This window comes from Tetrao urogallus, assembly GCF_951394365.1.
Source record: "Tetrao urogallus genome assembly, chromosome: 5".
Taxonomy (NCBI): Eukaryota; Metazoa; Chordata; class Aves; order Galliformes; family Phasianidae; genus Tetrao; species Tetrao urogallus.
Window position 1 is genome coordinate 61,248,973 of NC_136818.1, and position 17,362 is coordinate 61,266,334.

Here is a 17,362-nt window from a genome sequence, read left to right on the forward strand (position 1 = left end):
GGTGAGACTGGCTGCCTCTGCCTCTTACCTGCCTCTTACCTCAGGCAAGTTGCTTGGGCAGTTGGAACTCTGGTTTTCCTACTTTTAAAGGAAGAAGGAAGACAACTGTTTTCCTCCTACATCATGGTAGGAGGCAGAGGACTCTAAGTTGTTCTGATAGCCTAAAGAAGGCTTCAGAGAAGTAGCAGAGTACATCCGTTTCCCCATCTTTCCAAGCACAGAAAAGAATTCCCCTGCCTTAGCAGAGAGCAGGCAGCAACTGTGAAAGTGATGCACTGAAATACAGAAAACTGAGTGTAGTGCAGGAATTTGGTTACATGCCTGTTTGCAAATTAATGGCTAAATCAATTAAATAAAAGCATGGGATTTCTCTTGAGGAAAGTCTAGTCACAATTGCAAGGAGAAGGGGAGGGGTTGTGGAGTGGGGATGACATAATCACATTTGCGAATCACCAGCAGTGTGCATGCTTTAATCCATTAATGGGGTTTTTATCTGTGATCATAAAAAGCAGGTTACATTCAGCCTGGAAGGGAGTGAGGGTTGGAGGAGAGGGGAGGGGAGAGCAAGAGAGAGAGAAAGCGAGAGAGAAAGAGAGTGCTATTCGCTCAGTGAATTGCTTGCAAGCTTTGGGCTGATAATTAAGGATCTCAGGGGTGCAATTTCTCAGAATAACCTGCTTGCCTTCAGATGGACCAAATGGAGACAGTGGTTCAGTCCTGCTGATATTTTTAAAGCCCTCCTCGCAGTTTGATGGGCATTCCCAGTGCTTTTGTGCACGTCTCGGAGAGCGTTGACGTGGAAAGGAGCAGCAAGGAGGGGGAGGTTGGAGAAAAAAAACGGCAGCTCTTCTAAAAATACGGAGGGCATGTGAGAGTGCGAGCAGGCTGCGAAGGAGGGCGAGGGGAGAGCAGCTCGCACCATGGTCCTCGGACACTCGGAGATGTCCCTCCTGTGACTGGGTGCACCATGAGCATCTGGGAGGTGATCCTGGCTTTTGTGATGGTGGTGCTGATGCTTGTGGCCCTGCTGGCCAACGTGCTGGTGCTGATGTGCTTCTTGTACAGCGCCGACATCCGCAAGCAGGTCCCAGGATTGTTCATCCTCAACCTCACCTTCTGCAACCTGTTGATGACCGTCTCCAGCATGCCCCTGACCTTGGCTGGGATCATTTACAAGAGGCAACCGGGAGGAGATCAGATCTGCCACGCTGTGGGCTTCCTGGAGACTTTCCTCACCACGAACTCCATGTTGAGCATGGCAGCGTTGAGCATTGACAGGTGGATTGCTGTGGTCTTCCCTCTAAGTTACCACTCCAAAATGAGGTACAGAGATGCTGCTCTCATCCTGAGCTACACGTGGTTACACTCCGTGTCATTCCCCATAGTGGCAGCGTCTCTCTCCTGGGTGGGTTTCCATCACCTCTATGCCTCCTGCACCCTGTACAACAAGAGACCAGAGGATAGGACACAGTTTGTGATTTTCACTGGGGTCTTTCACACCCTCAGCTTCCTCCTCTCCCTTATAGTCCTGTGTTTCACTTATCTCAAAGTGCTGAAGGTGGCACGGTTCCACTGTAAGCGGATTGACGTGATCACTATGCAGACCCTGGTACTGCTTGTGGACATCCATCCCAGGTAGGTGCCTGTGTGCTCAGCAAGAAAGAATATTGGCTGCAGAGGAAGTGAGGACGGGGCTTAGTGTTATGTTAAATGCAGTCTGAGCAGTGTCACAGCGCGGAGGGAATGGGAGGGGGAGAAAACAAGCATCCTTCCTGCTGGTATCTGTTCTGCACGTTTCTTTGTACTTGTGTTTGTGTTTTCTCCGTCAGCAAAAACAAGTCTTCTTTCTTAGGAGCTTGTTTTGGGAGGGAGAGCAAAGAAACAAGCAGTTTTGGCTGAGCATGCATTTCCCTTTGAAACAGTGATCAGACAACTGCTCTTTGTCTCAGAAAGTGGATTTAGTGATTGATAGAGTCACAGATTTTAGCACTGTCAGCCTGAAACAGTGATTCTCGCTGAGAGGGAGCACATATCCCTGTCTCAGAGCTGAGAGGGAAAGGGAGCTGGGGCACTCGCTGCTCCTCCAGCTATGTCCATGTTGCTGTGCTCTCTGTAACTTTATCTTTCCCAAAGGCAGCATCGTAAGGGAATAACATCTGCTAAATAGGTATGCTTGAATGCCTATATGTAAATCCCACTGAGATACCTCAGTAGCAATGTTAATATGACAAGTGAGGGATGTAGAAAGCTCATTGCTAATGAGAGTCCTTAAGCGAGAGAATTGTTAGGAGAAAAGTCTCCAGGGGCTGGGAGAAGAATGGCAAGCACCAAGCAGGCATGGATGTGTGTTGGGAAGCTGTGCAAGAGTCCTGTCAGAGATGATGTGCGGGCTATAAATCTTGCATAAATAGGACATGTCTGGGTCAGCAAGTGAAGCAGAATTTGGCTGGGAAAGGGAGAGTGGAAAAGACCTTTTTCCTGATCATTAAGAGATGCAGAGCTGTACAGCTGAATGAGAGAAAGGTTTGCTGGATGGAAGCCCTGGGACTTGGGGCCGGTGAGAAGACAGTGGCAGAACATGCCAGAGCAGTGTGCCTGGGAAAAGGGGAAATCAGAAATCAATCCACAAAGCTAAGGCAGGATGCCGTGGGATGGAGTGGCTGATGGACCACAATACGCTCTGGGCTTGGAGGCTCTGATGAGCTGGGGTAGATAGGTTAAGGACCAGTTGGGACTGGGACAAGGTGGGAAAGACACCTTGAAAGAGAGTGAGATGTGGGCAGGGGAAACGTGGGACATGGTTCAGTGAGCATGGTGGTGATGCATTCATGGTTGGACTTGGTGATCTTAGTGGTCTTTTCCAACCTTAATGAGCCTATAATTCTATGGTTCTACGAAAGCAGGGGTACTGGTTGTAGCATGGGAGGAAATGGGCCCAGTTTGCTGAGAGTTTTGCTTAGAGGAGGAGTGTGACTGGAGCAGGTGATTGGGAAGGAAAGGCTCCAATGGACTCACCTGGAGAAAGGGGGAGAAGATGGTTTGGCTATGGGGGGTTGTGGAGCACCTGTGAAGGATGCGCATGATGACTGGGAGGCTGTCAGAAACTGAGTCTGTAAGTGCACACTGAAGGGAAATGTCTTTCAGCAAGGTGCTGGCAGCTGGGGAAGAAGAGAGGAAAGCCACGAGCAGATGAGGGGGGTTGTCCCATAGCAGCATCCCACCTTGCCATTCTCTGCAGGCTGGAGGCAAGCAGCAGCTCCTGTATTGCAGCCAACTGCAGGATCAGAAGGAAGCACATGTGGCTGTCCTCAAAATGAGGTCAGAGCTTGGGGATTCCTTAGCCTGAGGCAAAGAAGTCTGAAAGGATCAGGGCAGGACAGTGCTGTGTCAGAGGAACAGAAACATTTGCTCAAAATTCTCAGTTAAGCTGTCTGATCCGTGTCTTGACCACAAACGTGGAGCAGAACTTTGGGTGAGTCCTGTTCCTGCTTTTGAGAAACACATGTATAAATCTTCCTTTATCCACCAAGTCACAGACAGGAAAAAACAGCCTCCTTCCCCATATGCTGTCTGGTTTTCTAAACTGTATCCCAGTCACTCTTAATTCCTGCTGTGGGATGGTGTGGCCACTTGCAGTGCAGTGCTGTAGATGTGCTGGGGCAGTTAGAAGTAGCAATCCTTACACCTAATGCTTAAAGTATGGCTGGATTGTACAGAAAAGCTTAGAAAAAAAGGGCAAAAATCACAACGGTATTCTCCTCCTCTGCATTTTTTCTTGTCTGAGTTAACTTGAAGGTATTCCTGCATTTCTTAATCGTCTCACAGAAAAGCAGGTTCATGGGGCTGTGGGTATCGTACCCCTTCTTTGGAGGAGACGGAGTTTTACAGGCACTTCGCTGCTCTATTGCTGCTATTCAGCTCTTACATCAGGCCATTCTGTAGGAAAGGGGAGTTTTGATTTCTCTGGACTACAGCAACGAAGGCTGCTTCCAACCTACAGTGCTGCTGTCCTATCAGTGACAGCTGCAGCAGCTGTCAGATCTTAGGGTCAGGGTCAGATCTTAGACTCTACACAGAGGCTCTTCACAAGGTGATTTGCATTGAGTTATATAAGTGGCACACGTACAGGAATGTTTAGTGTTTGTGATAGTATGCAACAGCAAAACACTGGGAGGCACTGGGAGGACGTACACAAGAGGCCAAAGTTTGCAGCTGTAGCTTAGCTTACCCCTGGCTTTTGTGTGGTCTGGTTTCAAAGCTGAGAAATGTGTACAGACAATTTTCTGCTCCTTGTGACTCAGAATCCACCCGCCAGGGGTTCTGGGACAGGCGTTATGACAGATGGCTTTATTACCTGTGACTTGGGGAGACACAAGTGATCTTCTGAAGATCATTTGAGATGAGTACGAAGGAAACCTCTAAATACCGCACAGAACCGTGTGAATGTTTAGGGCACGTGTCCTTTCAAGTTAGCCTTGGCATTTTTACTGGGTACTGCTTTCTGGTACTGCTCTCTCTTGACTTTGTTCTCTAGACTGAGCTATCTGAGTTATTGTGAGAGGCTTGGGCAAGGATTCTCTTAAGTGCTTAACTCATGTATTTCTCAACCGAAATTATCTATGCTATCTTTTTGTGTATCCACCTCTTAAAGATAGTGGATCTTAAGTTTCAGTATCTCATAAGCTTTGTTTAAAATACCAAAGCTTCAAAGGGATGTATCTCAGATTTTCCAGGATATTAAAATCTTTGAATGAAAGCTTAGTCAACAATCCAGTTCTGTTACCAATGTCATCCGTGGAACCCATGTTTATGTTCTTATCTAACTGCACGAAAGAGGGCACAAAAGTAAAATACCCATCTGAGCACATGATCTATCTGAAGGAACAAGATAAAATAGTTTCATTTGTGATGTGGTATTTACTAGCTACATCTGGAAATGCAGAACAAAAGAAATCAGCCGAAGCCTTCAGGACTTCCCATGTCACACGTGAGCTCCTGGGGTCAATAACAGCTTTGTATACCAATTAATGAGTGGAGAGAGATAACAGAGGGAACTATTGGACACAAAAATACCCCTCCCCACCCTAACAGCATCCTAATTGAAATGGCTTTGGAAATTTTTTTTCCTAAACTGATGTGTGCTTGGGATGTTATGAGTCTCAGCGCAAGTCTTAAGTGAAGCTGCTGAACCTCTTAGATCCTGTTTGCACCTAAAAGTACACCAAGTTCTTCAGCTCCTGCAGAACTGGAAGCATAGGTTCCCTCAAACAGGTGGATTTCTTTTTTTACTGCTCAGCTGTCATTTTGAGCTGCGTATAACTCAGATGTAGAACATGTAACACTGTTAGACACATTTTAGTTCTACTTAGGCATATTCTTTAAGAGCAAGGCAATTTGTTACTCCTTTTGTTCACTTTTCCATCATGGCAGTTGCTCTAGGAACTGGATGTAAGAGAGTAAATAAAAAGGAAATAATGAAACAGGTTTTTTTTTTTTTTTTTTTTAGCCCAACCAAAAGATGACATTAGGACTGTCTGACACAGATAGCCCCAAAACACCTTGTGATCCTCAGGACACAACACGTGCTTAGATGTTGATCAGACATTTAGAGCAACAGCACACAGGTGTGGTCGTAAACCACACAGCTATTAACATATGCAAGCGTGGAACCTGACAGTGAGTCATCAATTACAAATTTACAATAACATCAGAAGGAGATGAGCTCCAAGCTGTTACAACATGCTGTGCACGGGCCAGACCACCGGCTTCGCCCAAGACACGTGATTACTTTGCCACAAGGCATGTGCAATGGGCCCACAGGCAGCAACACTGCTATGTGCCTAGAGAGGGATTTGGGCAGGCAGCCTGGCTTTGGTTTCATCCTTTCCCAAAGGGAGTATGTTGGCAGATTCACCAGTTCAGGTGCAGATGGCTCTGGGATGTGCAACCTGTACTTCCAATCCCACAGAAACACATGGAGAGCCACAGACACATCCCTGGGCTTCACCCAGCCAGCACAGAAGTTGCACAAGCAGGTAGAGGAGGATTGAAAAATCAGGACAGGACTAATTGGTGTCTGTTTGATTGGAAATAAGGCTGGTTTGAGCCTCAGAGTCAGAACACCTCAGCTTTTCAGATTTGTTGTCTAGGCTTTGCAAAGTGCTCAACACGTGCACAAGCTGTTGTGGGATTTAAGGCTGCATTATTCACAGCTACTGGATATAATGATTGCCCCAGTGTTGGGCTGACTGGCAAGAGCGTTTTTTTTCCTGTTATGTTTTCATTGTGCTTTATTTCTTATCTCGCTGGGCTGCTTCTCCTATCGTGATATGATTGTTTGAATTGCCTTTCCTATGGAAGTAGGATGCTGCCTATCCCACTCTATTACTATTTTGTAAACCTTTGAATATCATTAGGAAAACTCAAATACAGCTTGCAGTGATTCAGAAAGGAGATGCCATTGGATTCAAGGCTGAATGCCACCAGCCTGTCCATAAATAAATCAATGTAATGGGGTGCATATGTGATATGAGTGTACATGCATGCATTTCTCAGTAATTGGTTTTGGAAGGTAAGGTCATGTAAAGCATTAATACTCACTCTTCTCCTGTGGAAATGCAATGCATTGGTTATTGAGTTGTGTGAAAGCAGCATTTACTGGAAGAATTGATTTATATTATTTCAGAAGTATAGCTGTTCAAGTCTGCTACCTGATATTATGATTCATGTTCTTGTTTGTGTTGAATGTTGCACAGTGTAAGAGAGCGTTGTCTAGAAGAGCAGAAGAGACGGAGGCAACGAGCAACAAAGAAAATAAGTACCTTCATTGGTACCTTTATACTTTGTTTTGCACCTTATGTTATCACAAGGTAAGCAGGAACTTATGTTCTGAAAAAATGGTCAGAAAATTAGGGCACTGAAACTGATGCAAGCTCCCTATGAAAGTTATGTGTTACGTTGCACCTACGAGAGATTCTACTTGCTGTGCCAACCACATTATGTAGAATGTCACAGCCAGGCCAACCCGTCTGTAGTCTGTGAGCCAAGTCAATGGATGGGTTGCATGGGAGGGACTAGGGAGTTCAATCCCCAGGTGCCAGGAGATGTTGTAGTTATTTTCGGAGACCAAGAATTTTGGAGACCTCAGAATACCCCAGTGGGGCAGGGGGAGAGCTAATCCCTAGCGTAGGACAGTAGTCCGAATAGGTCAGGATGCAGAGCTCAGATTTAAACAGCAGCGTTCTTGGACTGAATGCTTGGTCATAAACATCAAATTAGTCTGGCTTATGGCTAAAGAAAATCTTGCAATTTATGTTCAGATGTTCCTATTTATCTAGCAGCTTATTTCTGAAAAAGGCTCCTGTGGGAAACATAGAAGTAGTCCTATGAAACAAAATTGTTGGAAAGCAAGTATTTCTGGATTAGTGTTATCAAGTTGTTGAAAGGAAATTTACAACTTGTGCTCATTATTAAAACTCAGGAAAAACTGAAATACTGCTATGTGGAGCAGAGAAAGAAAAAGATATATACACCCAAAGCATCACCTATTCCAGTATTACTGGAGAGAAATTACTGAGGCTGATGTCAGTCAAATTTAGAATTGCCAAAAAAAACCCCACATTGAAAAACCGGAATTAAGACTCAGTGTAAGTGGGCAATAGAGAAACCCATTTTCCCATCACAGTACAATATCCTGAATTTCTGTTTCTAACAAAACAATTAACAAGCAGTCTTGTAGTCTCTTGTTAGAAAGAAAAAACTGCATGCCACATTAACTTTATGCTCATGATAATAACAGCTAATTGATCCGTGCTAATAACTTGTGACAATGTTGGGAGTACATTTGTACAGCATTATGAAATTTTTCTTCACCCTGACTTTACAGTGGCAAAGAGACCTTGCCCTGTGCTCTGAAAGGGTAAGAAAGGATTTAAAATTATGGGCACTTAGCCTTAACTGTCAGGCTGTAAGATATTAGAGTATGCCTTGCTTCAAGTGGCTAAATTTCATTTTATATCGGGTGTGTGAAGCTAATGAAAATCATCACAGGCACTGAATAGCTCTCAGCTCAGCCCAGATGACACCGAGCACTTGAGCCAGGGCTGTCAGAAGTATTTCTGTGCTCCTTGCAGCTCAGCCCAGAGTTCAGCCACCACCTCCCTGCTACCATGGAGCTCTGAGGCAGCCTGTGTGCCTCTAATCCTGAAATACAAAAAGGGAGGGGTTAGAAAAAACCTACCTGCTTCAATCCTTACAAGGTTCACTAAACAGTCACACAAGTCTTCAGCCCGTGAAGGACCGATGGCTTTTCTGCAGGGGGTGACCAGAAGAACTGAGGCTTAGAGTCCTAACAGTACAGAGATGCTTTGCACCATGATATATGGAAGGATATTTGCATGTGACTAATGTCAAACCTATGAGGAGGAGGAAGCTTAGTTATGTAAGCAAGTATTCTTTTCTGGACTAAACCCAGAGTGTTTTGCACTTCACAAGATGGGGCAACCAGTCACTTTTCTAGGCAGTGAACAGAAGATAGCTGACAAAGCATGTCATTCCCATGTGAACAGCAGGCTCGAAGTGGCACTCACTTCCATTAAACGTGCTCTAAACCAGCTGATGATTTGAGCAGGTACTGGATTACACTATAACGTCTTTCAGCTTCCACACCAAAAGCCAGCAGTTGTCTGCAGCAGCACACGAGCCAGGGAGGGAGCCATGCCTAGAGCTGCAGTTGGACAAATGCTTCTCTAGGTCAACCAGAGTCTTTTTCAGCTAGCATCAGGGTAAAGATCAGATTGGTCACCCCTTTTGTCAAGGAAATGCCCATTTAATTAGTTCAGTGGCTGACCTTAAGTAGTATATCTTAATAATAACAATTCTGTTATTGATTCAGTGTCTTCACATACCAGATATATGCTGGATATTGCTAGGTATAGCTGGTTGCTTGATTTGGAAAAATGCTTTAGTAACACATCCCTTCTTTTGCTATATTTATTGTTATGTGATTGAAAACAGTGTTGAAAACTTGAATTCTCCAAGAATTCTTCTTCATGAGGAAAATCATAAGAAGTCATACTACTTTCTAATATTTGTGTCCAATTCCACACTTTTCAGACAAATCCAGAACTTTGCTCAAGTGATTTACTAAATGCTGTCAACTATTGGGCGATGGGCCCTAAATTAAAAATTCTGAAGTAATATTAGAAAAAGGTGTGCAGTCCCAAGCCCTTGGGTTAGGGAGAAGGATGGCAGAAGAGGCAGAAGGCTGAAATTCTCTCGTATCATCTCCAGGGAACGGGACAAACAAAATGCATTTTTACATTGGTTGGCTGCCCTCTGCATACAAACGCTGCTTGGGCACAAAGACAGGCAAACTCACAAATGAGTTCTGATCTATGTTATTGCTTGTCTGCTTATAAATGCACACTTTTCCTAAGTGTGCACTTATAGGTTGACATGTTTGAAGGCTTTCTAGGCCTCCTCAAAACTTCATATGACATAGGTGGGGGGTAGGAAGAGAGGTGACAGCCTTAAGCTGTGCCAGGGGAGGTTTAGGTTTTAGGGTAGTAGGAAAAAAGTATTTCCTCTCAGAAAAGAAGTGGAACACTCATCATCTTGTTCAGCTTATTCATTAATACAAGAAAGAAGACCAAGGTAAAATTCTGATACTATGAGTCCTGTGTGAAATAAATAAAGAAAATCAGAGTTGGTAACAAGCAGAACTAAAATTAGGATTAGGATTATAAGCTTAAAGAGTCGATCCAAGTTCCTGAATTCCTGCTCAGTTTCGCCCCTGAACAAGACATAATCACTTGTTTGAGGACCTCCAGCCTATTCAGAGTTTTCTCTAAAACTCTGTTAATTTCTGAAGGGAAGTCAGTGCACGGGAGAGATGCTCCCATTATACTAGCTGCCCATATGGACCTATATATGGCCTGTAAAATATTTTACTAACATGTTAATCTGCACATGGATGTAAAGCATTTTCCCTCTGTGTTATCTGCATAAGAGTTCGAGGCCTTACTCTTCAAGGTGACATCCTTGTTTACTTCTGAAAGTGCAATAAAATAATTGGATTACCACTTGCCACCAAGTGCACCACGGAATTATGTTTCTAAGATATTAAAAAATTATCGTGGCAAAACAGTTTATAATTTTGGAGTACAGAAATTGGATATCAGACAAGTAGAAGGTGGCTTTTGAAAGCAAGTTAGGGAATTATGTAGCCAATGCTGTAGAATTTAATTTAGAGATAGCACTGAAATATTAATGCACCTTCACTGAAAACATCTTCCTGGCTGAAATGTTTCATGAAAATTGAAGCTATGCATATAATTTCCCTCATTAATGAGAAACAGAACCCTCTTTCAAAGGTAATAAGGTATATGACACGACTTGAAGACATTTAATTGTTTCTACATCAAATAGGATTGCGTATCTTGGGGCTTATCTGCAGTTGTTTGTTGCTATGTATCTGCAAATGTCAAATATAATACACAAAAATGGCAAGATCTTTAAATGTCAAGGACACGAGGTAATAATTGAGGAAAATATCATAGATTCTGTTGATAAAAGTGCTGGATTTTTAATTGGTCAGTCACTGAGGGCAGAATTTGTACACCTACACTTACAGTGTCCATGTGATGTGCTCTAAATGGAGACTGTTAACAGCTCATAGGACTGGGGGACAGAGGTTCAGACACAAATTTGTCATACCTTGATCATTCAAAGCATCCACTGCACCTAATTAAACTTAATCAAATTCAGTATCTGTAAAACATTTGACCAAAGTAAATCAACCACATTAAATTCAAGATGATAAAATTTTAAATGCAAAGAAGTCATTAAATATATGAAGAAGGATGGCTCACCGTAGATTACAGAGTAAATATGACTCACTAGAAGATGAATATCCAAATATTCAAATCTCATTTTAGAAGATATTTACATGAGTGTCATAGCTACATTTTCTTACATGTCTGAATAGACCAGACCTCCAGCAGCCAGAGTAGAAGGTAATTGTGTTTGACTTTGTATGCTGCTTTGTAAAAAAAGATATCAACCACAAGTTAGAGGGAGAGGTTGGAAGAATGGCATTGACTTAGGCAAGTTGGAAGGAGAGGAAAGTTATGGCAGTTCTTTGGGAACTCAGAGCAGCTTACAGTGATGAGTTGAGCCAAATTCTCAAGCATTTTCAATAACATAGCCTGGTCAACTCCAATGCTTTACATGCCCCTGAGCCCATAACCCCAGTAGATACTGGGCGTTCCTCTTTTCATATGCATAATACTTTCAGCCCTTGTCTCCACTGAAGCTGATCTCCCCAGAGAGCAGCACACGAATGCAGAACATTTCTGAAATGGCCATTGAGCTCAGTAAAGATATAAAGAGCCTGAAAATAATTTGTTCTTTGATAATAGGACATATTAATGTAAAGATGTTAATTGTGACAGGATGATATTTCTCGGTGAAACATGGTGGTTATCGGTGACTAACACTTAATTATTTGACAGTGAAATTAGGAGCATATAACATGAATTGTCGTACTTCAATTAGTTCCCTTTATCTCATGATTCCATGAAATTATTAATTTAATACAGCTTAGGCTCGCACTGCGTGCTGTTGCAGTATATGCATATTGATGCCAAAGAGGTGCTCAGAAACCATTTCAAGATGACAGAGAGGCCCTTGTAAGAAAGAACTTGAAAGAGCAGAAGTACCCCTTAGACATCCTAGCATCCCTGAGCACTGGGATGTTTCGAGCACTACTGCCACACTGTACCAAATTCAGGCTTCTCAGCCCCACTTTCATGCTCCAGTGACTAGACCATGCCATCTGCCAGTGCTATTTTAAACAACAAAATGCAGGGAAACTTTACAGAATACAAACAAAATGGCTGAGGAAATCCTTATTTCTAAACCGCTTGAAATGCTAGCAGTGTTGGTGTTGATGCTGTAGAAATCACACTTCAGAATGCTCCTTGGAAATGGTCCTTTGTCTATGGAAAGGTTAGCAGATGAAGATTTTTCCAGGCAGGTTTAAAAACACCCGTGTCTGAAGATAGTTGTCATCAAAGATCTCATTTGCTATCACATAGTGGGGCTCTGTAGCAGCACATACGCCCTTTGGAATCATTCTCCTCTAGAAAAATCAATAGTTACTCAACAGCTGTAGAGACATATTGAACAGAGTTGCCCTTCAATGTTGTTCAAAGACAAGGGAAAAGAAAATCTTGTGGAGTTATCAATATTGCACTGTCAAAAACACTGGAGGTCTCAGAACAAAGTGAACGGCCTGTGCTGGGCTGTGAGGTGCATATAAAGCTCTTCTTTCCCTCCCTCCCTTCCCAATAGCTTAAACATTTTTCTGGGCTAGATTTATTACAATAGTATTTTTGGTCTTCAAATTGACTACTTTTAAAAGGTAAGATTAATTGAGCCATTTCTTAGTGAATAATTTTCCTTCCTTGTGTGCTTCACCTATGACTCAGTCAGACTACTCAAACGCATCACACTCCAGAACCTGGACTTATAAACGATATGTATCACTGCAGGATGGTTTCACAGATACTTCAGAGATGAACTTGAAGGATGACTATGGACCAGATGTTGTACTTTAAGTTATAGCAATAGGGAGATATGACACCCACTGAACCCAGTGATGATGGTCAGTGTCTCGATCTAAGACTTAGGAACCCAAAGTTTTTGCAACACTAGTTAGGAAATGATGCTGGGCTACATAGAAATATACATACTACTATATTTGCTATTAAATGTGGTGTGCACAGTGGATTAAATGGTGCAGTTAAGCATGGAAGTCATCAGGAAATGTTTTTGGGGTAAGTTATACTCTTTTCATATCTTTCAGAGTTCAAACAAGTCTATGATGAGCTTCAGCTGCTAAAAACATGATCTTATGGCATACACAACTAGAAAAAAATTACAAGAAAACACTAAATAATAACAGCAAAAAAAAAAAAAGAAATACCAACTGCAAAACTTTGCTTTCTAACAAGAGCTCTTACTAAGGCTGAAAACCTAGAGTAATCAGAGAAAGTTACGCTCATTGCTAGTGTGCACAAATTTTGGCAGAGAGAATAAAACCATAATGGTTGGGGATATGTCATGCAATGTCTACTTGTAGACATTTTTTACAAGCAGAAAATTTTCTAGGGAGTGTTAACCTGCTCACCTCAGAGCATTTATGATCCTAAACACAGCATCCACTACTGAGAAAAAAATAATCAGGGCAAGATTACTGCACTCTATACAGAGTAAGCTGACCCTTTATCAACAATCTCACTCACTTTGGTCATTGAGAGGAGTTGAAAATCCAGTTCTACATAGATGGTCAGACTTAATTTTTAGGCTCCAAAGGTGTCTTGCAGTAAAAAATAAATAGGCTCTTCTAGAGCTTGCCTCATTCTGTTGGAGCTGTTGTACTTTGCATGCAGTTGTGCAAAAGATTTGAGGCAAAGATATGAAGAACCCTTTGATGAAGTAACACGTTCAAGGCCGAATTCCAGCTTCAGTAAGCGTACATCTAAATGTACAAAGTGAAGGATGCCTCGAAGTTTACAGTTCAAGACATCTCAGCAGGAGCTGTGTAATCCCATTTCGAGGAAACAGACCCCAAGCTTACTTTTGCAGAGTCACAAAAATGTGTCCATTCACATTACCACATGAGTATGGTGTCTTTTTTCCACCCTTTTGTTTTCTTGCAAATCCCGGGAATTTGGGGAGGGGTGTGTCATTGACTTCTCATTGTGGAATGGAATACTCACTGCTGGAATACTCACTCTTTCAACCTTCCTCTTCCCACAGACTTGTTGAATTATCCTCTTCGATCCCCATCAACTCCCACTGGGGAATTATCTCCAAGTGCTTAGCTTACAGCAAAGTAGTTTCAGACCCTTTTGTTTACTCTTTGCTACGGAATCAGTACAAGAAGACATGGAAGGACATCATAAACAAGATCCTCAAAAGGAGCTCCATCAACTCGTCTGCCCTCACGAGCGAGTCGCACAATCGAAATATATTGCAGCTGAATGAATGAGGAGCCTTCCTCGTGGGTATGGGATCTTCCAGAAGCATTAAATGATATACGAGAAACAACAGTAACTGGCCTATCCCTAGTAGCTATCCTCAGCTGTCAAGGCTTTGGGAAGTGGTCACAGGGGCTGTGTCCCTTCCACAGCCCTCGTACACCCATGGGAGGCTGCTTTGAGTCTCCTCTCTCCAACTGCAGTGTGCTATTGGTGCGTGGCCCTGCAGACTTCACCAAGACCAATCTCCCATTGATTTCCATCCGCAGTTACACATAGAGTGAAAAGCTGCTCCTTGGTGGGAGAGCTCATGAGAGCAGGAGCAGAAAGGTGAAACAGTGAGATTATTTTTAAAAAAGCCAAACTGAAATATATCTGTGCCATGTTCTTCACTGGCTGCAGATCAGGGTCTTTCTGATGGATCTGCCAGCTTTACAAAACAACCTCAACCTGAATGCTTCAGCAGGTACCCTACAGTAAAGATCTTAATAGGAAAATCTGAATAGCAAAATCTTTACCTGGGCACTCATACAGTGACCAGTATAGCTTTCAATCTCATCTGGTACATATCATTTGAACAATTCTGTAGAACTGAGTGGAAAGGAAATCTCTTTTGAGTACATTACAGGCTGGATTCTGATGTGTCCTCTAAGTAACTTTCACAGAATTCTATTACTTTCCTCTTCATTAAATTTTAAAAGACTAAAAAAAAAAAAAAAGGTAGATAAATAGGATGGAATGGTTAGGATGCCTCCTGCCTACCCTCAACCCCCTTTTTAGGATTTCTGAATTATAAAGAGATGAAATTTGTCCCAAAGCTGCAAAAATCAAGAAATCAAGAATAATAATTAATTGGTTGTCCCTGCTATGATTTTAGTAATAATTCATAATACAACTTGCATCAAGAAAATGTGTCCTCCTCGTAATATCTTGAAATTATTTTCTGGTAAAGGCCTATTGGTCTCAGAGGCTTTACATTTGTACTTTGATAGGCAAAAGACTTGCAATCAATTCTGACCATAACTCTAATCATTTGTCTCCAGCAAAGTCCACAAGGCACAGGTAAGATAACATAAGAAATTTTTACTTAATACATCAAGAAACTTTCTGTTCAGTGGCCATAAAGTACACGAATTGTTGGTAAGGTGAAACAGCAAATGTATCACATGCCCAGATAATGAATAGTCTTGGCTTATCAGGTTCCATGCATGCAGTGGCAGTTTATATAACAGCTGTCACAGCTGGCTCTGTTAACATTTATTCTTCCTTATATTCCCACTGTAAATACAGAAATCAGAATCATATTGATGGAATTACTTTTTAGCTGTGTCCTCCAAGCAAAGGGCACTGGATGGTGTCCATAGCTCTGCAAAAGACCTTCCCTTTGCTTGGAAGATACAAGAGAAAGTAGCTAAATTAGAGTATTCTGCTTCATTTATGATAAATAACCAGTATCAATCATTTTGCAAACCTCGGCATACTCTGTTTTACAAGTTCCACCATGAATATTTGTCCTTTAACACGACAGACATTACGACAACAACAATCTCCTTGATACCTTGCAAAAAGCATCTACTGTTGATGTTGCTCACCATCAGTTCAAAACCTGGATAGGTAACTCGGTGAACCCCAAAGTCAATATATTAGGGCTAATAGCTCGGGTGCTGGTGTGTAGAGCCTTGCCTTAGCCCCACTCTCTGGCACGATATCACAGCTGCAAGGAAAATGTTAATCTAATGTTAATCTCATTGCCACCTGCGTTGTAAATGCAAGATTTAATAGTATGAAGATCAGTAACAGTCACGTAAATAAAAATCTTCAGCTTAGCTATCCAGTTTAGTTATAAAAGTACAGCATAAACAAAGTAAAATACATACACAAATATAGTCATGGGATCTATGGGGACTGTGTTCAAGGTTAGCCATTAGTCATATTGCATTGTCTACCTCATCTTAACCATTGGACTTGTTAGGCTTAATGTAATTTTCTCAGGTGCAATAAGTAAAAAAACCCTGTTTGATACTTGTTTCTTACGAAATTCAAGTTGTTTGGATAACTTTGTTGTATCCTGAAAGGATATTACAAAGCTGTCAGAGAGGGTCCAGAGGAGGGCCAGGCGGAACAGGCTGCCCAGAGAGGCTGTGGATGCCCCGTCCATCCCTGGAGGTGTTCAAGGCCAGGTTGGATGGGGCCCTGGGCAGCCTGGGCTGGTATTAAATGTGGAGGTTGGTGGCCCTGCCTGTGGTGGGGGAGGGGATTGGAGATTCATGATCCTTGAGGTCCCTTCCAACCCCGGCCATTCTGTGATTCTGTGATTATTAGTGAGCTTATAAAGGTAAAATGCATTGTACCAAGATGTTATGTATTTGACTTATATACATATATATATGTGTATAAGACCCTTTCTATGTAAGCAAATTAGAATGGGGTGGTAGTTGAAGTCCGTAAGTTTTGCCAGTTTACACACTGGGCTGCTGCCAAGTCAAAGGGAGGTTTGCATGTTGATAAACTCAGCCCCAGAGGGGTTTCACATTTTCAATCCATTATTCCAATAGAGAAAAATAACTTCCCAGAAAAAAAAAAAAAAAAAGAAAGAAAAGCTACTGTTAGAATGACTGGTAAAAGGTGGAGAATAATATAGCATCAGACTGTGTATCACAGTCAGTCCCTGGTTGATTTATGTGTCACCATGAGCAATAAATCTCTCCCCTTGTATGCATTTAAAGCTTTGTCTTTCTTTCATTGTGCCTTTCTTTCAAAATTAATCTCATAGCAGAGAATAAACATAATTTCCCCTTACTTACATCAGATCTCTGACACATTGTCATATTTCTACCATCTGAAGCAAGCGGGAGCTGCGCATGCTGGCGCTTGGCAAACTGCCTCCATATACAAATAAAAATAATACCCTAACGTTTCCGGATGACATTTTATAAGATATAGAAATATGATACTGTGGCTCGTTAAGTGCTAGCTATTCAGCTGGGTTCTTATAGGCAACCAGCAAAATCTTCTGAAATGTCTGTCTAAGTGATGAATGTAGCTATGACTAACTACGTGTCTGCTGAGTATTGTATGTACTGTACAACACTTTCACTCCAGTGAGTTAGAATAACGATGGCAGACATAATGCTCAATACTTCATTATCTCTGATCGTCAGTCGGAACCGTTCTCATGTCAAACGCCCATGAGAGGGTGCGTGCGAGGGCTGGATTTTCCATTTGTTATTTAAATGTTTTTGGAAAAATGTTGTAAATTACAGCTACAATGTGCCCAAAATATGGAACTGCATGTGCAAAGCTTGTGCAGCTGCTTA

The 17,362-nt window shown here is 42.3% G+C and overlaps 1 protein-coding gene across 1 annotated transcript; it reads left to right on the forward strand.

Moving 5' to 3' along the window:
* Positions 1–967: 967 nt before the first annotated feature.
* Positions 968–14,056, forward strand: GPR26 (G protein-coupled receptor 26; the record flags this gene model as incomplete). Its single annotated transcript, XM_079536300.1, has 3 exons — positions 968–1,635; positions 6,756–6,869; positions 13,825–14,056. 3 exons carry the CDS (start codon positions 968–970, stop codon positions 14,054–14,056), a joined length of 1,014 nt encoding a protein of 337 aa, XP_079392426.1.
* Positions 14,057–17,362: the final 3,306 nt, after the last annotated feature.